The sequence below is a fragment of the Plectropomus leopardus genome, chromosome 15 (genome assembly GCF_008729295.1).
Source record: "Plectropomus leopardus isolate mb chromosome 15, YSFRI_Pleo_2.0, whole genome shotgun sequence".
NCBI lineage: Eukaryota > Metazoa > Chordata > Actinopteri > Perciformes > Serranidae > Plectropomus > Plectropomus leopardus.
Window position 1 is genome coordinate 6,112,502 of NC_056477.1, and position 23,886 is coordinate 6,136,387.

The 23,886-nt window shown below is 39.5% G+C and overlaps 3 protein-coding genes across 10 annotated transcripts in view; 1 reads left to right on the forward strand and 2 right to left on the reverse strand.

Annotated features, from left to right (window-relative positions):
* The window catches only part of LOC121954858 (mitogen-activated protein kinase kinase kinase kinase 3-like), a 54,261-nt gene extending 52,037 nt beyond the window's left edge, over positions 1–2,224 (reverse strand). For all 6 annotated transcript variants that reach the window (XM_042502591.1, XM_042502589.1, XM_042502590.1 and 3 more), the window contains exon 1: positions 2,009–2,224. In XM_042502591.1, coding sequence (XP_042358525.1) covers positions 2,009–2,107 — 99 coding nt within the window. In that variant the 5' untranslated portion in view covers positions 2,108–2,224. The remainder of the gene's footprint in view (positions 1–2,008) is intronic.
* Positions 2,225–3,196: 972 nt separating this feature from the next.
* On the reverse strand, positions 3,197–10,986 carry thumpd2 (THUMP domain containing 2). Of its 2 annotated transcripts, XM_042502327.1 has the most exons (11): positions 10,795–10,986; positions 9,544–9,682; positions 8,707–9,252; positions 8,441–8,577; positions 8,224–8,301; positions 7,985–8,037; positions 7,073–7,160; positions 6,623–6,694; positions 5,430–5,544; positions 4,378–4,498; positions 3,197–4,067 (listed from the first exon to the last, which is right to left on the reverse strand). In XM_042502327.1, exons 1-11 carry the CDS (start codon positions 10,903–10,905, stop codon positions 3,719–3,721), a joined length of 1,809 nt encoding a protein of 602 aa, XP_042358261.1. In that variant the 5' UTR covers positions 10,906–10,986; the 3' UTR covers positions 3,197–3,718. The 2 variants fall into 2 exon arrangements, with proteins under 2 accessions (XP_042358261.1, XP_042358262.1); XM_042502328.1 differs by lacking the exon at positions 6,623–6,694.
* Positions 10,987–18,134: 7,148 nt separating this feature from the next.
* Positions 18,135–23,342, forward strand: LOC121954609. 2 transcript variants are annotated; one of them, XM_042502234.1, is made up of 7 exons: positions 18,135–18,231; positions 18,516–18,741; positions 20,014–20,208; positions 20,428–20,597; positions 21,140–21,289; positions 22,360–22,532; positions 22,616–23,342. In XM_042502234.1, the coding sequence occupies exons 2-7, from the start codon at positions 18,556–18,558 to the stop codon at positions 23,053–23,055; spliced, it is 1,314 nt and encodes a 437-aa protein (XP_042358168.1). In that variant the 5' UTR covers positions 18,135–18,231; positions 18,516–18,555; the 3' UTR covers positions 23,056–23,342. The 2 variants fall into 2 exon arrangements, with proteins under 2 accessions (XP_042358168.1, XP_042358169.1); XM_042502235.1 differs by having other exon boundaries at positions 20,431–20,597.
* The last annotated feature ends 544 nt before the right edge of the window (positions 23,343–23,886 follow it).

The window sequence follows — 23,886 nt, forward strand, 5'->3', positions numbered from 1 at the left end:
CACTGACATAATTTTTCTTAATTAATTTTTCTTGTGCTGCTTTCAGACACTTTTCACACTTATTCAAACCTTTGAAATCCTGAATTTTTTTTACATTTATATTTTAAACATGGGGAAAAAATGAAATCAGCATCTTCAAAAGAAATGTTCCAAACATGGAAATAAATTAGCAAATTAAAAAATAGGTTTTTGTTGTACTTTTTTAAAGCTAGGGAAAGATGTCTAGAGAAAAAGGAAAAAAGTTAAGGAAAACTATATCTATAATTATCACAATTACATACAGAATTTTTTGTCACAAAATTATTAGAATTTTTATGCCTGTTTTTCAGGTAAACCCCTTTTTTAAGCTTTCTTTTTTGTTGTTGTCAGGTTTTTTTAAAACTAATTTTCAGTTAATTTTCTTGTACTTTTTACTAATTTTGTCCCCCTCATTTTAGGTTGGTTCTTCTTCCATTGCTCATTGCTCTTATCCAATGTTTTTGAAAAAATCAAACCAATTTGCTCGGGTTTCAAGGGTTAAATATACACAAATGTAAACCATATGAGAACAACAGTTTTCATACCCTGCAACTGTCATACCGCTGCAACCCTAAATTTATTCTTCATACTCAGTAGTGTGCTTCTTTTGAACTTATCATACTTTATGGTGTTTTATCTGATAAGGTGTGAATACAGTTTCCTACTGGGGCCTCACTTATGTCTGTTTTGCTCTGCTGTGGATTTATAACAACCCCAATTTACATGGGCAAATTTTTTTTTATGCCCTGCAGCTTAACTTAACTGTTTTCTGTGATATTATACATTTTGCATGAGCTGTGACAGCCTGCGCATTGTATTCTACTACACTGTGCTATATGATTATAGCTGCAATTATTCAATGTAGCAGAAAATAAACAGAGTGGATACATCCAGAGTGACTGTGGTGGAGCTGGGCTGTACTTGAGGAACTGCTTTAGGATGCAGGCTGTCTGCTCCCAGCACAGGGCCTTGGCAAAGTGCAGGACCAAAAATAACAGCTATAATGCAACTTAAATCAGACTGTCTACAAAGAAATGAACACCCCAGTTCCTTAATAACAGTGGCTAGCTCAAACTGAAGTTAAAACGCGAATAATAACTATAAGCGGTGTTAAAATTATGGCTGTTGTTGTTGTAGGTTGCTTAGCCCTGAGCGCTTTAGCCAAACTGGATTTCTGGGCAGCTGTCAGTCACTATCAGGGCGAAACACAGACTGTTTTAACAATTTTAGCAAAAACTATGCAGCATTACGAGTAATGGTTAACCTAGTACGTTGTTTCTGCTTCAGTTAGCGTAATAAATCACTGCCTGTTATGGGTTTGTCACACGAAAAAGCGGAAAGCCTGGTTAGCTTCTTGATGCTATCAGGCTAGCTGCGTCCGTTCTCGGACAGCTAGCTTAAACGTCTTTTATCGGATGCGTTTGTCAATCGTTATTTAGTATTAACTCGTCATTTGCCGCATTTTTAGACGGTGGCCACAGTCCACGGCTGCAGTAGCATAAGTTATCATCATTTTTTTTGTTTTTGTTTTTTACAACGACCCACACTTGTAGAATGACTACAAAGTAAACGTGATATCAGCTCCACAAAATCAGATTTAATGTGACGCTCAGACTATAGGTTAAAGTTAACGTTAGCTTATGTGATTTGTGATTTCCGAGCAACCGATAATTTCAACTACTAATTGGCATTTCTGAGGTTAACCCCCTGTGCCCACAATGTCGGCAGATAGTCGGGGAGAAAGGCCAAAACAATAACAGTCAATCTTGGCTAGGTGTCCGACAATGGAATTTGGTGCATGAGTAGCAGATTACATGCTGCATCTGTAAACATCAACACTAAAAAAATGTACATTTTTCAGAAACGAGCCAGTGGTTTGATTTCTACTGTTTTGACAAGACTGAAGGGCTACAAAGGAAAGCTATGCATGTCTATCCACTCTGTGTCCGATAATGGAACTGTGTGGCTGCTTCCCTCACTGCAGTTTTACCTTGTACACATCGCCGTATGTGCCGCTTCCTATCCGCTGGATCAGCTCGAAATCCTCCTGCGGATTCCGCCGGGACAGGTCGACACTGGAGTTCATCATTTCCACTGCCGGTTACGGCGCCGATCGCGCACGGTTGACGAACCCCAACAATGTATGGAAACAGATATTTTAGGAAAAACATACGGCGTCAGAAAATCCCAGCCCGACTCCACTGTAGCTCCAACATGGCTTCCAATGCGCATTGAGCATGCGCAATGGACATCATGGCGTAGCCTCTCCATGGAGTCTGAGCAGGGGAGATGGAGCTGCAATTTAAGATTGCGACTGATTTTTACTCAAAACTGTGGCTGAAAATCAATAACAAACAAACAAAAAACACAAAAAAATAATCCACTTGCAAATTTGTTTAAAAAATGGCCCTAAATCACCTTACATCTGATTTTAACCCCAACCTACATTGATTGCATTTCATTTCCAGCACTGTTAGATCCATACAGTGAAGGTCAGGTCACGTTTTCTAATCTGCACATTCAGCTAAAACACAGGAAGTTTACATCTAACAGGGAAATGAATATAAACATTAAGCCCTGTGTGGCCTTGTATGGCCCCTCGTTGTAAAACTGGGCTAAGCAGGGCTGAAGAGCAACAGACGGCAACATTGTAATTCAGCTAATGGGGTCTGTGTTACAGGAACAACAAAAGTCCCCTAACAGAAAACTTTACAGTTGTAATTTCAGTCCCTTTGTAGGATACGGCAGGTGGTATTTCATGTTTGTGGTCAACAAAAGACCCAAACCATCAATAAACTGATCACTCTAACAAGTGTTGTCTGTAGCAAAACCCCAAAATAGGTTAGTCTCTGTGTGATAGATCTCCAAAAACTATTAATAACACACATTGATACACACCGTTACACTGGCTGGCATGTTCCTGTGGGCCTGGGGCTTGACACCCCTTTTCGTTCTGGTTCCTCCAACTAATTTTGAAAAGTTGGTTCTCAGCTGAAACCAAAAAATATCACAATCTCCTTGGCTGAATGTGCGAACCTTGACAACATGAATAGACATGTCATATGCTACAGGTTGGAAAGAGAGGACAGGAGGCAAAAATAGAGACATTCAGTGAGAAATCACTGAAAAAAAGGACAGTAGTCTCATTAAAAGTTGCTTTTTTTGGGATAAAAACAAATATCTGTAAACACAGAACAATAGTTTGCAGTTAATTTGCCACCTTGCTAATACTGTTTTTTAAGTGGTGCATTGTACAACGCACCATGATGACACATCCTTGATTACAATATATCTGTGCAAAACAGGTGGGAAGTTGGGCTGGTTCACTAGAAAGCATGAAGGTTTCAAGATTTCTGAATGGAACCAGTTCAAGAACAAGGGCTGATGTGGTGGAAAAGACGTAAGAGACTCCAAGACCTGCAGGAGTCAGGTTCTTTCAGATTCAGTGAAGATGATTTGAATGTTAATTGCATGCAGGATAGCAAAATGGATTTACCTCTGGAATATCAATATTTGTAATACACAGCTCACGCAGCTGTCAAAGCTCACAAAACTCAAACTTCACCTGTATTTCAAAATAAATGTATGTATTTGTTCAATTAATTTGCAATTATAAAACAGTATGGAAACAAAATAGTTCTAATACAGTGTGGATTTCAACAAAACTAAATACTTAAAGTGTAACTTTCACCGACACTGATTAAGTGTCCGTCTTGACATATTTATGAATAAGTCCATCTATCGCACCCAAGCTGACTCGAAAAGTTGCCTCGTGCTTCAGGGCGGAGACAGAGGGACGCTGACTGTTTTCCAGCGCAGACTGAGCGTCTGTTTCAGAGGCAGGTCGGGAGATGACCTCGTGGTGGATTTGGGATGTTTGCTGCTTTGTGGATGATTGAGAGGGAAGTGAGCAGTCTTGTACCCCAGTTTGAGGCTTTCTTTGCTGCCTAGACATTTGTCCAGTGTCTTTCTGGGCCAGGAGTTTTTTCAGAAGACAGGACAACTGAGGACTCAGAAGGAGAACCAGGGAGCCGCCGACACAGAGGACTCTAAACACAAGAACAGTTACATTAATTATAGTTATAGCTTTTTTCTTTGGCAATGTTTTTTTGTCATAGTTATTGCAAAAAATTCAATTAACATAGTAAAAGGGACATGTTTTACTTTAAAAATAACCAGGCAAAATGTAATATTATCTACATTTTTAGGATCTATTCTTACGTGCACCTTGACTCATAGGCTAAGAATTCAGCACACACACACACACACACACACACACACAGAAAAACTGGGAACATTTTCTGATTCACTGAACAGTTCTAAAAGAAACGACAGAAACAGACACACGGAGGCACAAACCTCTCCATCTCTGCGAGGATGAGTGGCAGGTTGGCAGCCATGTTTGTTTTGGTGCCAAACTTCCTGCCAAATGGCAGGTCGCAGACTACAGCGTCGACACTGGCGCTGGGCAGAGGCAGCGCTGCACACACAGAGGAGGACAGGCCAGCCAAGAGGTAATTTAATACATGACAGCAGGGTTCACTCTCACCTCCCACTCGCTGACTCCCATCCCAAACATGCAGCTTTGGTTCCCCAGAACCAAATAAAAGCAATTTCTAAAAAGCTCGATGTGGATTAAGTGAAATGCATCATCACCTGAAATTCATGATTCATGGACTCTGAGAGATTAATGACTCCATTTGTAAGTGTGACAAATTTATGTTGCTAAAATGCTTTGAAAGCATTCAAGATGGGCTTCATTTTGAGCATCTTTATGTTAATGTGACAGTTTGACAAACATCGGATATTTTCTCTTATACAAAAATGGCAATGTACTTTTCTAAGCTAATGTATTTCATATTTCAAAAGAATAAATTATGCAATTTTACATGTATAATTTCATGTACAAAGTACTAAACACTGAAACACATTCAAACAGGCAGGGTATAAAACTCCACGAGTGCATATGTTGATCAGAGATATGTGTGTTTTTTGCACATTTGTGTGTGATATCTCTAACTAAAGATCATAAATTAAGGGGCATACTTGAGCTTGCATCAGGGCTTGACCCATATTTATTAATCATTTCAGGACGTTTTTAAGTATTTTAAAAGTGGACATATTAGCCTCTTTTAATCTGCACTGTATGCTTTTATATTACATTTGTCATTTGTTTGGTTATGTGATGTGTATGCACTTTGTTTTTTTACACTTATTAAGTTCCTAACAGATAAATGAAGTTATTTTGATATGATCTGACACTTGACTTTACGTTTACGTTACGTTACATTGACTTTACGTTATGTAATAACTCAATAACTCTCTCTGGATATGAACCTTAGCTTGATGTAAAACGTTTGATCTCATACATTGAACATTATTCCACTGATCATTTAGTGCAGGTTTCTTACTCATAGATGAAGCTTTGAGCAGGTGTATCGTGTTTCCCAGCTCTGCAAACTCTACGTTCTCACTGGCCTTCTGCAGCTGAGCATCATCGATGTCCACACCCAGGAAACATGCAGCCTGGAGATCACATTCAGAGTGACAGATCAGATTACAAAGGCGGCCCAACTGCACGCTACAGTATACACTACTACTAAACAATACACACTATGTATGCATATTTACATTTATTTTTTCTTAGCAGAAATCTAGATGTTTTCATTGAGACCAGAGATTGTTGTCAAATTAAAAATAATTAATAAATTAAGTGCATTAAATAATGTCAAAAAAGTGCACTAATAGTGACTGCAAAATATCACAAATATACTTTATTAGTAATATCTTGACAAAATGCTTTGCTTTAACGTTAATGCACATGAAACACACAACAGGTCAACTGTATAGGATTTTTAACCACGACTGAAACACTTTTTTGTTTGTCTACAGCATAGAGAGAAACTCCCCTACACTGTCTCGCAAAATTTAGAAATAAAAATAAAAATAAAAATCTGTTTAAGACTTTTATTTCCCTTTATTGTAGTTTGTCTGTACCCTGGAGGAGTTTACTATTTTTTGGTTGTTTGGACTGCATGGATGCTGAATGATATATTTGGTATTTATTATATTTGCTCCATTCATTCACATGCTTACGTCTTGTGACGATTTGAGGAACTTTCATGTATTTATTCTAGGATGATGTTTATGATGATAAATTATGATAATCATTATGTTTGACTTGCAGGGTATGTAAGGTTACATGTAGCTATATTTAATGTTTATTGTGATGGATTGTAAATATTTTTTAACTGTTTCGTTCGGCTGATGATGCAAAGCAGTTTCAGGTGATCATCGGTCTCAGCAGTCCTCTGATTGGATGATTAAAAAACTGAGTCAGTCTCTGTGTTTTGTATAAATATAGAAAAGTTCTGATGCTGCCATCATACCTGATGAAGGTCTGCTAGACCGAAACATAATTTTTTTCATTTAATAAATATGTCAGCAGTGAGCGGGACAGTGTGCAGGAGTGTCTTTCTTTGTTTAATAAACTGCAGCCTCCTCTGACGCACCTATCACACATTCAGGTGTGCAGAGATTCTTTTTAGCAATTTAAAAAAGCCATTTTTTAAGTTCTAAGTGCTGTGCAGATTTATGTCCCGACCTCGTGTTCCTGCGCTGCTTCTATTAGGACGGTTCCAACTCCACACATTGGGTCGACCACACAGAAGCCTGGCTGGAAAACAGGAGACAACATACGGGACAAACTGTTGGCCAACTGCATACTACGACAGAAGGGCTGTTTTACATCCCTGTCTGACCTGCGTTCATGCAAATACTTTACCATGCACACAACAAACAATATATTTAAAAATAAGGTAACTTAGTGTGGCAGCTTTAATGCTCATTGGTCACTTTTTAATGAATTAAAGCGTATTATGGGATTGGTAAAATGTGCAAAATCTCAAAATCTCTCTCTTCAGCAAAGACAAAAGGAAAGGCCTGCTTGTATTAGTGAACAATGAAATCTGATGTGCATGTGTAAATGAAAGCATACACACAATAAATTACTTTTCTTTCAGAGGACCATAAAGAATACAGTAGCGTGTATTACCTGTATCTGAGCCAGCGAGGTCATCGCCCAGGCTACAGTGGACCTCAGTCCTGTGCTTTTAATGTAGCTCCGGTTAGCCAGAGGTGACCTGAGGGAAAGAGACCCATAAATCACGACTGCTTATCAAAGTTGTTTAACCTGCAGCATCAAACTGGTGTATAATGCATTACCACGTCTACATGCACTGTTTGTGAAGTTTGTCTTTCCCTCATATTCTCAGACATGTCAGCAAAATGACAAAAAATAGACAATAATTACAAGAATTAAAATGAAGAGAAAATGAAGAAAAAATACCCCACCATCTATACTGAAAAAGGAAGATACATTAAGAAAGGTGACCAAATTCTCTAAAATAGACCATCCCTCTTCACTTGTGTCGTTAGTCTTTCTAAGGGTAAGATGTTCACAGTGCCACTGCGAGGCTAAGAGAGGTTCGTCACTTATCCACTGCTTTTAAACACATCTTCTAGCACGGAGAAGCCTGAGGGACAGTGTTTCAGATGGCAAGCTCAGCATGAAGAAACCTGGATCTTTGGTTATTTTTATTTTTTTATTTTTAATTCCTGTGAAATATTACTCCACAATTTTGAGATCTTAGGGCATTCCAAAAAAATGTGAATTTTAGTCCTGATATTTCTCTTACATTTAATACAAAGTGGAAGGATCTGGTTGTTTGTTTTATTAGTTTTATTAGAATAAAGGGTGTTACGTGGGATCTGTGGAGTATTTTAAATTGAGCTTCTCTCACGTAGTCACAGGTAAAAGTGCTTTGGTTGGAGGCTATGGCCTCTTGGAAATTTGTATTTTTCACTCATTTGGCATTATTATTCAAAGTCTGCGTATTTAAGGGGCTTTGACGGACCCGCTAAGAAAACAGCGTGTATGTTAAATGTAGTTGATTCAGTCAGTCACCTGGTTAGTGGAATTCCCAGCAGGCAGTGGTCATCACTCAAATAAACATTTACCTGCAGAAAAAACATAACTCGTGATTTTTTTATCTAAAAGGACAAGACAGCAGAGAGTCGCTACCAACACCATTATTCTCCACCATCACCATGTACACCATGAAAACAGAGCATTATCTTTTTCACTGTTTAGCCCCAAATCATTACAGTAAGGACGTTTTTAAACACATTAAATAAATTGTTCACCTCCAGCTGAGGATTCTTCAGGTCGGCCTTCCAGCACAGCAGTCTGCTCAGACCGACTCCAATCACTCTGCTCACCTCCTTCAATCAGACACAATATGAAAACACACAATATTCCTCTGAGCATAATATACCATTAGTTGTGTTACATGTCTTTTATTACTAATTAATCTATACATACGTCTGCCTGATTTGTCTGGTCTAGAAAAAAATTCAATACCTGTGTGCTGAAGAATCTGGACAGAGATCCGGTGCACTTGCAGTTGATCCTAAAAGAGACCGGGACGGGAGAAGACGGCTCTGGTTTGGTCCTGCTGGGGTGCAGGAGTGTGTCATCTCTTCCTCCAGTAGTCGTCACTTTATTACACAAAGCCAAACACAACAACGCAGACAGAAAGCACATAAATAATGGAAAATTAAAATAAATGAAAGGCATTTAAAGTCAAAATGATACATTTTGAATTAAATAAATAAATATTTAATTACCATTTTCCACAGTGAAGTCCTTTGCCATGTCATCCGTCTTCCTGCAGCTTCTCTCCACATTGTGTCCTGGTCCTGATGTTGCGTGGACACAAACTGATCCACACAAATCTGTTTCTGATGTGATTTCTTTTTTCCCATTTTGTTCACTGCTACTGAACTCCATCCTCCTCCTCCTCTCTTCATCCTCCTCCTTGTACTGTCTCTTTGTTTCTCTCTCAGATGTCCTCTCTTTCTCTGCATTTTGGTCAATATTAGACTCACTTTCTTCATCGTCCCTCTGTCTCTTTTTCTCCAGTATCTCAGCTTCAGCTCCACAGGTTTCTCTGCTGGTTGTTTCCCCTCTCTGTGCTGCTGTCTCACTCTGAGGCTCCTCGCTCCCTCTCCCCTCCTTCCTCTTCCTTGTCCCTCCCAGGGCAGTGGTTGGTGGTTTGGCAGTGGTCCCTCTGCCTGCCAGCTCCCCCTGCAGGCGGCTCCACGTCATTACAGCACTGCTCCACTGATTCCTGTCACCCAGCAGTCTGGACTGCAGCACAGAGGACGCTTTTGCTACGAATACAGAGAACATAATTCAAAAACAAAATATAAATGTTAACGAGGGAATGAATTTCATTGCAGTTTTGTTTCCATTTGAGTTTTTTTTCTTAACGTGATGTGGACGGATCATTATGTCTATTGTGACTTTGAGGTGTTCATCTTATTAAAATCACATCTTTCTATTGTACTGAGTAAAACAATACATCCTAGATGACTGAGCATCCTGTCAATATCTGTTTAAGTATTCCATATGTTTTATGTTACATGTATATTTAACTGTGTTTTACTGTGTGGGGCAGGTACCTGGGCTGGTGTGGGCAGACAGCCGCACAGGTGAGTCTTGTTTCAACAGGAGGAAAAGTCTCTCTGCAGCCTTCAGCTCACTGACTCTGTCGATCCCCACAGAGGAGCTGAACAACACTTTACCTGGCAGCTGACACACCTGGAAACATACAACAACAAAAAGGGCAAGTCAGCATTTACCTCACCCTGTAGCAAAGAGGGCAATGATTAACCCCTTCAGGTCCGCTTTAATATTACACACACTCTTATCACTCTGCACACAAAATGCACTTTTCAAAATCAAGTTTTGAAAAATACTATACATTAATATTGTTTTATGCTTTCATTGAGTTATTTTTTTTATATCAGCATCAGTCCTAATCATAAATATCAAATATTCATTAATTTTCAGATTTTTAACACTTTAAATGCCAGGGTTTTTTCATGATTCAACTGCTTTTAGATTTAAGAAAAAAGTAACTGAAAAAACAAAATAAAAAATATACACTACAAGTTTGTTTTTGTTTTTTTTTTTAACAGCCTGGACATTGATAATGACAGTGCACCTAGTGGAAATAGCATATATTTTCTTCATATGTAAAACTTAATAAAAATCACAAAATCCAAGGAAAAAGCCCAGAATGACATCCATAAATAATCCAATGCATGTTTTTATGCTTTGATGGCTGGTGGATTAAAAACTGTAGTTTGAATGGGTTTCAAATGAGCTTTTTTTGCACTTAACAGTATAAATGTAAGAACTCTGTTTACATAGTCTATTTTTAGACGTATTGTTTTTGTTGTTGTTATTGTGTTGTTGTTTTTTTTAAACTTTTCTTTTTACTTATCTTCAGGATGTTTTCTTGTTTGTGAGTTTTTTACTTTTCTTTTTTGGGCTTTTTTGTTTGTTGCAAGTGTAATAATACCACAATTCATTTTTTTATTTGTATTTTTTAAGTTCTTAATCCAACTTGCATTCGTCATATAAATGTGGTGGAAATCAAAATATAAAATTTGTTTCGGATCTGTAGTGGAGTTGAAGTGAACAGAGGCCGAAAGAGCAAATACACACGTAAAGTAGCAGTAGTTAATAGTAATTGTACTCACTGAGCGCATGCATTTTAGTGTCTTTCCACCACTGTTATAATATACTGAAGTAATTCTTGCTTTTTGATTCACAAAATATTGAAAAAACACAGATTTATTTGACGCCTCTATCGATTAAATTCTCTAAAACTACTATGCTGAACAGAGATCTGAATATTCACTCACATCTTCAGCTGCCAGTTTCCTCTTCACCTCGTCCATTAAAAAAACCTCCATCCCGTTACCGGCGGTGCAGTAGTACCGGACTAAACTCCCATCACTTCTCGGTGTAGCCATTGTGTTGTATAACGTGTCCTGCGTCAACAAAAGCTCATTTTTAGCTTGTAGAGTTTCGCCATGCCTTCTATTCGGATACGAAAGTCGCCATATTGGCATGTTTGTTTACACCGGAAACGGATTTACGTCACAGCACCGCAGTGACCACGCTTGACCAGCAGGGGTCTCTCTTTCACAGTGAGAAAGTGATGAGACAAACTGGAAACATGCGTTCACGAACAGAAACAAACTGCATGTTAATCTCAACACTGATCACAGTGTGAGTGTAATAATGTGTCTGTTCATATCCACTGTCTCTGTACTAATGACCTGTTAATGTGATACAGCCATGACAGCAGGCATTCATTTTGTGATTAATTTTAAAACGCGAGAGCGCTTATCAGCACACACACACACACACTTTCTAAATACCCAAATGCATCAGTGCACACATTAATCAGACATCAAGTGGAACAAGTCAGAAATAAATATTCAAACCACAATTTTAGGCCAAAATTTCATTTCAAAACTTTCAGTTGTAGTTGTAAATCAGTCCGTGGCGTGAACCAATGGAACGGTTTTATTGTGGAGCTAAAACAATGTCAAATCATAAACCACTTTAAAAAATCATTTAAAAAAATATCTTCACGAGGTACAGGGATGAAGAGGGGGTTTGATAATCACCAGGTGTTTACAGCGGTTACTGTTTATTTATTTGGTTACTAAATATTTATTTATTTATTTTTTAGTTCATCTTCCTCTTTTTTTTCTGTAAATAATAACTGATATAATAGATTTGGGGTATGTGGGTGTATGCTTAAAGGTTTAGTTAATGAGAGTAAATTAAGTGAAGTGAAGTTTAGTTTAGTTTAGCTGCAGAGTTAAAAAATTACATAAAATCCAGTTGAATTTAAAAAAAAAAAAAAGCGCCAGGAGAGGTCAAAAAGCCAGGGCCTTACACAAACGGACCCTCCTCCTTACGTTTTTTTTTTTTTTTTTTTTGCCTGTTTCCTGGGTTGTACGATCATTTCTCTATTTTTTTTATTTCTTTTTTACATATTCCAAATAAACCAACTTAAAAACAAACAACAAGCTGCAAATGTGCAAGTGCATGCACATAAACACACAGCAGTTTTGGGCAAACACACTCGTCTCTGCTGCGGCGTATTACCTGGAGGCAGCTCTGAACAGGTGTTCCCCAAAAGCTTTGAGCGAAACCTCCAATAAGCCCTGCAGCAGAAATAACAGCTTTCACACAATTCTCACTTTCTCTCTTTTTATCATCCCTCTATCTGTCTCCCTCTCTGAATCTCTCTCTTACCTCTGTCTCTCCTCCTGCCCGTCACACTGCCTCTCACACTTTTTAATCTCCTTCTTTTCACTATCTGACATTTTAACGACCCCCAAACATATTTAATCCCCTTACTTTATTTGATGAACAGTGTTCTGCCCGTTGGTTTGTGTCATAAAGCCCTCACACGCTGACAGGCTGGTGCAAACTGAGACAATGTGAAGAATTATGGGAGGTAGCCTAAATATGTTTTTATAGCCTAACAGTCAGCGAACAAGTTACTTTAGATTGATGTAATATGCCTCAGTTTGATTTGAGGATCTGATTGTCACTGAACTCATAAGTACAATTTCTCTACATTTTTCTATTGTCATGTAAGCCAATGAAACTTAACTCCATCAAAGTCATACAAAGATTTGAGATGTGTAATGTTTAATTTACAAATGAGTCTCTGACATTAAACAACCCCTAAAGTTTTATGAAAGTAATCCAAGCTTCAAATCCACCATAAATCAGAATTTGTCAAAACGACTTATGTGATGAAACATTTATTAGTGTGACTTTTGGTGCGTAAAAAAAGGTGAACTATGAATAAAATATTAAAGTGCTACTGGCCTGATCCAACAAATACGGGGCGTTGGAAATGAAAATGTGCGTCCTCGATTGAACTCAACACTTTGTCCTTTTATTTCGTGGTCACAGTGGACGAAAGGACTCAGAGACTTCTCATAGGGTCCAGAATTTGGTGCTACGCCCCCGAGTGTGAACAAAACCGTATGTCGACTCATTTCATAGAAGCTGAGATATTTTACAGGGTAAGTGAAAACTGATTGGCAGTTGCACAAGAATGGAAAGTCACAGGATCACTGAAGTCAGCACAATTAACCCTTTGAAACCTAGACAAAAACACGGAAAGAAGGGAATGAGCAAGTTTGAAAGCAAAAGTACAAGAAAATTACCTTAAAAACAAACAACAAAAAAATACCCCCCCAAACAAAAAGAAGGTAAGGTAATAAAGTAAATTTAAAAAAAAAAAGAAAAAAAGAAAAAGTAAATGACCTGAAAACTGCTAAAAAATATACTTATTCTACAAAAATAATTTTAAATATGGAACTATGATAACTATAAACATATAGTTCTCTGGACATTTTTCCATAGCTTTTTAGCTTCTAGCTTCTTAGCTTTTTAGCTTTTTTTTTTTTTTTTAAAAATGTATTCATATACATTTATGTCACTTATGACTTTTACTTAATACTTGTGAAAGGTGTCTGGATGCAGCACAAGAAAAGTCATGTTGATCTGGGTTTCAAAGGGTTAATGTTTATAATCCATGCAATGATTATTAAGATATTTAAGTCTTGATTAAAGTAGACGAGCAGACAGACTGACGTTGCCATCAAAACGCTGTATGGCTTGAAATATAGACCTTAAAGAATTGTTTTGGGATTGTTTTTCACTCAGCTTGTGTGGGCGATATTTCTGGCTGCGATATTAGAATCTGCACTTTGACAATGAAAACATGATCCGTCGTACAAGTTTACAATTTTCTGCATTACGTTTACTTGACAAATGCTTTTCATTATGCATTAAATGCACAATGTCTTTATCTAGAAAAACAAAAAACGCATCAAGTGAGTGTTCTCTTTGCAACATCAAATATATTTAATAACAATTTCTCCGTTTGCATCCGGCTTCTCTGCTGTCACAAATATTGGACACATTGTGGGCCATTAGCACTCAGCTTTTCACAGCCCTGCTTCACCAAAATGCTCCACATATAAACTTTATTGGTCTGCGAGATGGATGATGATTACGGTCCCTTTTGTCGGTGACAGCTTTAATTAAAACTGATACAGTTGGATTTATGGGGCGTCTACCCAACAAGACATAATCCAGTTTCCCCCGTTTCTTCGTCACTCTCGCTCTCTTTAAACTTTAGCCTGTGACTACTCTCATCAGCCCATAATATTGGATGTATCCATGTAGAAAGGACACATTAATACTCCTTTCATCAGCTGCCATTCGCAATAATTAGCCCCACTGCTGCTAAGTGAACACAACAGCTTCACAAAATGGATGCCGCTTGGCGCGCCAGCCATGGCGTGATGTATTACTGTACATTAAACTTGTTTTTATTCTCCTCCACACCCCATAAATGATCGGAGGGAGGGAGGGAGGGATAAAGAAGATAGAGGATGGAAGAGGAGAAATGATGATGAGGGGAAAGAGGCACAGAGGAGAGTAAACGGATAAGTTCATGAATAGTGGGCACGGAGGAGGGCACGGAAAACAATCGCTTTGTTTTACTACTCCATCATGCCCGACCTAATTAGTGCCGCATTGACTGCAAAACGTTTATGTAGATTTTAGGCAGAGATCTGAAGGCGGCAATAATGTAAACAGTGTTGGTAAAATTGCAGACGGGGAGGATTAAAGTGCAGATTTAATGTTCTAGACGATAATACACGGAAACGGACTCACAAACACACATTTCACCTTAACGCGGCCAAACTCACTCGTACGAAAAAGAGCAAATTGTTTTTGTTCTGGGGAAGAAAGTGGTATTTAAGTTATTACAAGCATTTGTGGGAGTCTGAGCAGCTCACTTGCTAGACGTGTATTTGTAGTTAAATCACAAGTAAAGGAGCATCCCAGAGGCCTGGAGTCTCACCGTACATCTGGCCTAAATCTTAGCATGTAGCTGAAATTCATTACTTAAAGGGACAGCTTACCCTAAAAACAAAAATGCGCATTTTCTTTTTACTTGTACGACTATTAATCAGTCTAGATTGTTTTAGCTGACAAGTGTTGGCAATATTGACTGAATGTAGCTGAAAGCTTCAACAAAGACCAAGAACATGGAGCTGGTCAGCTGCAAAATCTGAGGTTTGGTCACACATTTAAAAATGATATCATGTAGACAACATGTTAGCACACAACAATGTACACACACACACACACACACACACACACACACACACACACACACACACACACAGAGTGCACACAGACACTTGAACCCACACTCACACAGATGTAAATGTCATAGGGTCCATTCCCCGAATTATCTATTTTCTAATTGAAAATTAGAGCTGAGTTTCAAGTGGCATTATCTCGTAAAATTACACATTCTGTGTGTGATGATTAATATTCAGCGAGGTTTCAAGAGGGCAGTCATTTAAAAGGCCAGACTGTGTGTGTGTGTGTGTGTGTGTGTGTGTGTGTGTGTGTGTGTAGGGCAGGTTGAGTCCTCAACTTCTCTCTTCTATCAACATCACCCTTTACTTTATCTGTTTTCTTTTTCTTTTCCTTTCTCTCTCTTTACCGCTCATCATCTCTTTCCTGCCCTCCTCTTCACTTTTCTTTCCTTTCATCCTCACTTCACTCTGATGGAAATGAGATCTCTACAAAGAGACAGAGCGAAAAAAATCAGAGCGAAAGCGAGAGAGGAAGGGGGCTCTGAATTTTCACCACTTAACTATGTATATGTGTGCATCAATGCCCCTTTCTGAGTGCTGATGTGTGTGTGTGTGTGTGTGTGTGTGTGTGTGTATGCGTGTGACGTGAGCACATTTAAATATTTACTGCTCTCAGAGGAGTGTGAAGTGTGTCAGCAAGGCCAAGCATCCATGGAGGGTGAGAGAGTGAGACACAAAGAGAAAGAGAGAGACGAACATACCACACACACACACACACACACACACACACACACACACACACTCTCTCTCTCTCTCTCTCTCAGCAGCAGAGCTCAACCCGTAAACACGGCGTCAAACTGACAGAAGCGATCAAAATCAACAATAACAGGCGAAACAGGGAAGAGCAGGAGGATGGAGAGCAGACTGGAGGAAGAGAAAGATGTATGGAGAGAAGGAGGAAACGTGTGTGTGTGTGTGTGTGTGTGTGTGTGTGTGTGTGTGTGTGTGTGTGTGTGTGTGTGTCAGTCCACGTGTGGTTTGTTTCGTGCCGGCTGTGTAAAGCTTCACCTCCATCAATTTTTTAAACATCAACATATGACTGTCAAATTCGCTGTGACACCTTGGTATACCTGTTAACGAGCAAACACACCAAGCGTCCTTTATCTCACACAAATGTGCTACTATTTAAAAAAAATGACATTTTTTACTAATTACAGTAATTCCAGTGTTTACTCTAAATTTTCAGTGTATAGCATCTTTCTTTCTTGCCTTATTCAATCTAAATTAAAACAATTCAATCAAACTCCTAAAAGCTTTCATCTCCGTACACCAGCTCCCTGAAACTAAACCATAAAATGGAATTTGGCCGTCATTAATTTTATATTTCACACCTGCGCATTTCATGTCAAAATGTCTTCAGTTTAAAAGCCCCATTTTCCTTTTACCGGCACAGTTAGTTTCAGCCAAGTTAGGTTATCTGCTTAAGTGCTGCTACTCCAACATTTCTAAAGGGGCACTTATCAGAGTTGCGAGAGAGTAACTGAGCTGTCCGACCCAGAAATAAATGTTCTGGCACTCTGAAGAGAGCGTGCACTGAAATGCAAAATCTATAATTTAGATTATTTCAGCAAAATCTTCTTGCAAAACTGGGCAGGAGAACAGTATGTGGGTACGGTTAGTAGTGCCCTCTGTCCTCACCCTTTTTTGAGTATTTTGCTTTATAGCAGGGTTTTAAACCTGCATAATCAGTCCGCTGGCCACTCGATAGCAGCACAAGTTGTAACAAACACTCTGACATGCTATCACATCTTAAAGCTGGTAGAGCTAATGTTAGTAAACAGTGGTTTATATAACACAGACTTAAAATAATGGACCCTGTGACCACTCAGCCTACAAAAAAGCAGCAGTTGTGATTTTTGTCTGATTTTTGCTTGGACTCCTGGACAGCGGGGCACAGGAGGTTATTGGGGCTTTTTTTTTTTTGCAACAGTTGAGTTACCAATACAATTATCTTACAGACTCTATAGATTTTCCAGGAAGTTGGTTGAAAATCCCTTCCATGTGACACATAGTCCTTTCCTTTAACTTTTTATAAAAGCATTGATTAGAGCTGATTTAAAGAATCCTAATTGCATGAAAGTGTCACTATATGTTATAATGAGAGAGATGTTGCTACGTCAAATAATAAAACAGTGCTTCAAAGTCAGCACAAAAAATGGCATCGTTTGCTTGTGCAAAATAAGATAAAATCACTGAACACATGATAAAATACTAGTCCTTTTGATACCTGAGACGCTCATGAAAAACAGGTGACAGTAGCAGGCGAAAGGTATAGTAGGTTTAATCTAAACAATTAACAGATAAGATCCACATTAACCTGAGCTCCAACACATTTACCTGCAGCTGTAACACACAAAACTCTGAGGCCTGACTGTGCACAAGCCCTTGTCCCAGATAACAAAGAACATCTCTCACACTACATAAAATCCCAAATCCCCTCGCCCCATATTTTATCAAGTAAAAAAAAAAAAAAGTCAACATCACACCACCACCAAGGCCACTGTTCCATTTAGCTAAATAAAAAAGCTGAAAGCCCTTGGCCTATTTTTTCAATGTTTTACGCCGCCATAAAGAGTTTGTAGCTATTACTTTCATTCCCAAGGACCTCTGGATTCTTCCAGGGAGTCCCCTAAGCACAAGGAGGATTAGTTTAATTTCACTATCATGCATTCACTCAAAGATAGCACCGTAAGAAAGAGTGCAAAATAACTAATCTCAGAGGTTTTGATTCTCTGGGCACGAACAGCACAGAGGCAACAAAAAAGACGGAGATTATGGGGGACAAAATCCTAACAGGATGGCGTCCTTGGCCTTGAGGACATGACAAAGTGTCCCCAGCATTCATAGCGGATGCATTTTGTGGTCCTTGCAGCTAGGGGGAGGTCTAGGTTTCCTGCTGAGCTAATTCTGCTGCTGCTGTGTTGTCTTGTTTAATCTTGTTACTGCAGCAGGCGGGGTGGACGGGAGGAAGAGGAGCGGCCAGCTGCCTAAAAACACAAGTCACTGCAGGAACAGAGAGATTAGATGTGACTGAAAGGCTGCCGGGACATTAGAAAATGTTAGGGTGCTATTTTGGAGGTATTTGGAAAATGTTAAGTCTTTTCGATATGATTAATTCAATATATATTTGTCTTGACTTGTGTAATCTTTAAAGACTTTAAATAAACTTGAGTGAAAACCCTTCAGGTCATATTAGGTAACATGATGTTTATAATCATGTAAAAAAGAAAGTATGAGACTGTAATTACTCTGTTATTGTTATATGAGTGTGTGATTCACTATTATTAGCTATTATTCGCTGTTGAATGTTAGTTTTTCCCCCCTACAGTTTAATATTTTCTCTCTTTTTTGTTCTTCTTTAGATGCTGCCATAAATTAGGGATACAGCATACACCTATTATCATGGGCCAGCTGTTTTCATCAGAAGAAGAGCTTTCTCAAGCGAGGGATGGGATTGGTTCTCTCCTCTATGATGCCATGTTGGAGGGTGGTGCTGTGCCTAACCTCGGCGTCGTCCACCCTCGTCTGCTAACCACTCACGATGAGAGCTCTGACTCCCACGCCGGCCTCCAGGACCAACTGCGACAGGTTATTAAAGGGACACTTAACATCAAACTCCGAAACACCTGTAGTGCTATTTATCAGTCTAGATTGTTTTCGTGCAGGTTGCAGATTGTTGGAGAAACCAGCCTTCTCTCTAATATAATGGAAGTAAACAGCACTTGGCTCGTGGTGCTCGAGGACACGTCCTCTGTATATGCGCCCATAAGTTCCCGCTCACCTCATAGACGTTACATAGTGATGATGACAGATTTTTAAATCACTTTTTCTGGCCCTGGACATGTTTTACAAACATAAAACCACAATGTCTCAAAAAAATCATCAAAAAGAGATTCATAATTGACCTTGTTTGCAGTTCGAAGTGTCCTCTCAGTTTTACAGTGGTGGTAGATGGGGAAAATGCTTTCTGGGCCGCAGAGCAGCCACTGGGGGAGCAGCTCTCTCTGGGGGCCTGCAGTAGATGCACGCTCCCTTCTGCGCAGTGATACGGTTGGCTGTGTAGTTCGGTAGAAAGAAAATAATTCCAACAAGAAACTGCTCACAACAAGGTTTGTGGATTATCATCAGTAACCGGGTCCTGATTTCTGAAAAAACGCATTGCTGTTGAGTTTTTCAAATGTATTTTTTTGGCGCTTCGAGCACCACAAGCTGAGTGCCATCTAGTTCAATCATACTGGAGAGAAGGCAGACATCTCTACGGCCGATATCTCAAACATTCGGTAACTCACACCAAAACAATCTAGATTGATAAGCAGCACTAAAAGTAGAGGAAAGTTTTTTAATTTTTTTAATTTTTTGGGTGAAGTGTCCCTTTAAGACTTAAAAGAGGCATTGTTTATGAGTGATGACAATGCTGCATATGAGCAAAACATCGAGGACACATGACTACAAAACACGAGGTCCTCTGTTTGTGCTGAAATAGATTGAGCAGCTGAACTGCTCATCGATTTCACCTTTAAATCTGTTCAGTCATGCAGCGCAGATGGAGATGAGCAGGACGGGAGAGAGAGATGTTGTTGCCTTGAGACAGTTACGAAAGGGCGATTGTGCAAAATGAAGCACCACTCAGTATTAGAAATGTGGTGCTGTTGGGGATTGTAAAGAGGTTAGAAATCAATACGGCAGCCAAAAGGAGCAATATGATGATGACAAAATGCAGTTCACAGTTGTTCTTAAAAAGAAGAGAGAAATATACTCACCCAGCATTTTTATTTTATTGAGACAGATGGTACGAAGCAGTGTGCTGGAAGTCTATAACCGTTTAAGCACGAACATTTCTGTTCGTTTGATCTCACCCAGCTGCAGGGCGACGTTGGGAACAGGGCGCCGTCATACCTGAAGGATCTGATCGGCCGACTGTCGTCCTTCTCGGATGAGCCCCGCCTGGCAGGCCTGGTGGGATTAGCGATCACCGTGGTGATGGATATGGCCTACACATCGTCCAAGCGGACATCAGGTGTGAAAGGGAAGTCAGCGGGGTCATCATCGAGCCAGGTAAAGCCTTCAAGTGGAAATAATGAGCAGGATTTTTAAAAGTAATAGGAGTGCTAGATGAAATATTGAGAAAAAGTACGCTTCTGTATTATCTATTAAGCCAACTTTTTTAATAAGCCTGCCAAAAAATGTTGTTATAAATCTTGATTTTGAGTGTAACAAGAAAGTTATGACTTAGAAGTTTAGGACAGTAATGAATCCATGAATTTCAATCTCCAGCAGAGAGTCTGGGAGCTCCAGGAGGTGATGGAGGAGTACCTGAAGCGCTGCAGGATCAACCTGAGTGACAAAAGCAAGCTGATCCAGGACTCCGTCAGACTCGAGGCTCAGCTCAGCTTCACCCTCACCCAGCTGAAGACCTGCCTGCTGGGAGGAGACTGCGACTCCAGGTGAGAGAAAACAGTAGATGTGAGTGCAACACACAATAGATGCATGAAGGAGAGAAGAGCATTATACAGATGCATGCGATGGATAACCCTTTTAAACCTGAGCGAATTGGCTTTATTTCTCTTAGAAACGTGGCAAGATGACAACATGTAACTTAACAAAAAATGGCCCCCAAATTTGCAAGAAATTAGTAAAAAGTTACAAGAAAATATGTTTTTTAAAAAAGAAAGAAAAGCAAAAAAGATATTTCTTTTCTTTCTGTAACATAATTTTAAGTACATATGAGAATTATAAATAAAGTTTTCAAGACACTTTTTTATTATCATATCTAATGATTGTTTTAAGATAATTTCCTTGTCAGTCTTTATTTTTTTTGCACTTTGCGGCATGTTTCTAGCCAAGTTGGTCATTCGTTTTTTTCTTGTGTTTTTGAGAGGTGTCTCAACGCAGCACAGAAAAACTGCTGTCGCTCCAGGTGTTAAAGGGTTAAAGAGCCTGCAGTCATGAAATGTCTGTTTTGTTCTCACCCCGTCTGTCCCTCCAGGTCTCTGAGGCACTGGGCCAGCGGAGCAGCATTTCACACCCAGATGTTGGTTCACCTGGCGGCTCTGGAGGGTCAGGCCGAGCCGCTGGCTGCCAGGGCGGCACTGGAGCAATACAAGGACGACCTCACACAGATCATACCTGCCTACAGGTAATAAAGTAGCTGCAGCCGTCTACCGATCAAGTGGAAGCTCTCATCACGTCTGTATGTGGTGCCCTAATGGGTTTGTGGGGTTGTATTTGTAATTTTCTTATCTACAAAGTAAACTAGTACAGACTTCTGCCACCTGCTGTTATGGAGAGTTATTTCATTTGCGTACAGGTGCAGAAGATATGTGATAGCAGGCCTTTGGTATTGGTCTTTGGGATGGCTTCAAGTGCGGCTGTTTGGCTGCGACACACAGGCAACACAGTTGGCTTTGGTCGCCACTAAATCTTTATTGTCAGTTTGTTATTTCTGCCCTAACAGTACAACCCGAGTCAACTTTTTGACTCCATTTTATTGGGGCTGCATATCAGCAATGACTTAGAGTTAAAAAAAGTGTTACTGACTTATCATTATTTATTTTTATAATTAAACTTGCAGCAACAAATAAAATTGCACAAGATAGTCACAGGGCCATGAAGTCTACTTGATGATGATGTTTTTCTGGAGCCGTGGGTGGACAACCTGTGCAGCAGGTGTACTACACAGAATACTGTCCAACTACAAAACACTGATGATTTTGAGAGCATGTTGTCAGACTGCAAACACTCAGCACTTCAGTGAAAGCAGGAGCCTATTAAAGCGTACTGACAGTGGAAACCACAGCCACACAAGGCCTGGCTGTCTGCTTGGAGACAAGCTCTCCAGCCTGCTCCAAATATGACAGCGAAAACACAAGAAATTGCACGTCAGACTGTCAGCAAAGTCTAGCACTAAACCTTCAGCTCACATTTAGAGATGCTGCAATAGCTGCAATCATGACAATCAACAGCATTTGGGACAAATAAGGGGAAAAATACACGAAAGCCAAAAGTGAATACGATTTTTTCATCATTGGATTTTTGTTTGAGTCAATGAAAATGCAATTTTAAAGTACTTAATTAAATAATTTGAGCCCAAAATTGTTTTATAAGGTGGAAAATCCACCAATAAATGAGTCTGTTTTGATTTGACTGAAATTTTCTGTTATTTTCCAATTCTTCCTTCCATCCTCTAAATCCCATCTCTTTTTTAAGGCGTCATAAGTCGAATACAGTGTGTGTCGTGAAATGTCAAGGGGGTCTTCAGGCATCATGTGACCCCTCCAGCGAGGTGCCAGAGGAGGGATCCATGACGGGACTCACTGTGACGGACAAAGAGCTGGGAAAAAGTGTGACCATCCCTCTATCCGCCATGAAGACAGAGACAGGTAGACCTTTTCAAAGTATCCAAGAAAACTCTTTTATATTATCAGTCGAGGTGCATTTAACTGATCTAAGTTGAACTTAACAGGGATGAGAAGGAGAGTCTCCGGGCCTGATACCACCTCTGCAACTGTGTCCCCCTCCATTAACCTGGACCTTATCACCTCAGATCAGTATGCTCAGGCATACCTGCACTACCTGTTCTCTGATAACGGCCCTGTGGCAGAGCTGGAGGACTACTTTATCAAGGCGAGTGACAATCTGAGAACACTACGAACCGAGCCAAGATGTACAAAAAAGACGGAGGTGAGAAAAACGATAGAACAAAGTGATGGAGTGCATCTGAAAGAGCGGATGCAAGACACTGATGGAGAACAAAGGAGCAAAGGAGATAATCAGGGCGAGACGGAAAGCTCAGGAAGACGAGATGAGACGAACGAATGCGAGCAGAGGCATGACAGTTTGCATCTGAGTATTGCAGAGACACAACCGGATCAAAGCCTCAATCACAGTGCAACAAGTGCATGAGAGCCGAGACCGGACAGCATCGATCACAGGATATTTACCCTTTAATGAAGAGAGATGTTTTACTACAAAAATGAAGGAGTTTTGCAAAGTTTGTAATTTATTTAGAGAGCTTACCTTACTGCTTTAGAAGCTGAACTTGTCTGCAATAATATACTAAATGTGTATACAAAAGTGTCTTGGCCAACTATGAATTTTGGGTTTAAATGTCATTTCTATTAAGTGTGTTTCACATCGGCTTTTCAAATTTGACTCACACATATTAGTCTGTAAGTGTCATTAAAAGTTTATCAGTCTCAAGAAAAGTGTGTGGTTGTTTGTTAAGATAACTTAACATATTTAACCAAGAAAGTTTTCCCGGTTTGTATGTTTCAGGGGTTTTTCAAAGTTTTGATGGCTGAGTGGCAATTTAGGGAGCTAGCTTATGATTTGAGTGTAGAACTAGAGAAATGCAGCTATGTGTTATGTATTTTTTTTAAAGGATGCCAGTGACTCCAGCTAATGTTCCTGACTTCCAAAATTCAGTACATCATGTTGACATCGTCATATCATGCACACAGACGTGTGTGTGATGTACATTAAATTAATCACAAAAGACGCTGTGCACAACATCCCATCTGTTCTTCCTTAAATCACTTTGTGTTACGTTTAGTGGTCGTTGAAGTTCACTGAAGCATCAACAGCGAAACACATTCACATAATTAGCCTCGTGATCAGTCCATTAATTAGCAACAAAAGCCGTCACCACAGAACAAGAAGCAGCTGTCTGACGCTGAACCACTGATCAGCTGTTTAAGTAAGCAATCGTAAATGACGTTAAATAAAGATTAAGTC

Bases quoted from the DNA above. Each gene is read 5' to 3' on its own strand.
- LOC121954609 (XM_042502234.1), top strand. From the start codon at position 18,556: ATGGGCCAGCTGTTTTCATCAGAAGAAGAGCTTTCTCAAGCGAGGGAT. The intron at 18,742-20,013 runs GTTATTAAAGGG...GATCTCACCCAG, and splicing joins TCCAGGACCAACTGCGACAG to CTGCAGGGCGACGTTGGGAA. The intron at 20,598-21,139 runs GTGAGAGAAAAC...CTGTCCCTCCAG, and splicing joins GGAGGAGACTGCGACTCCAG to GTCTCTGAGGCACTGGGCCA.
- thumpd2 (XM_042502327.1), bottom strand. From the start codon at position 10,905: ATGGCTACACCGAGAAGTGATGGGAGTTTAGTCCGGTACTACTGCACC. The intron at 8,302-8,440 runs GTATTGAATTTT...GTCTGATTGAAG, and splicing joins CCAGATTCTTCAGCACACAG to GAGGTGAGCAGAGTGATTGG. The intron at 4,068-4,377 runs GTTTGTGCCTCC...TCTTGTGTTTAG, and splicing joins ATCCTCGCAGAGATGGAGAG to AGTCCTCTGTGTCGGCGGCT.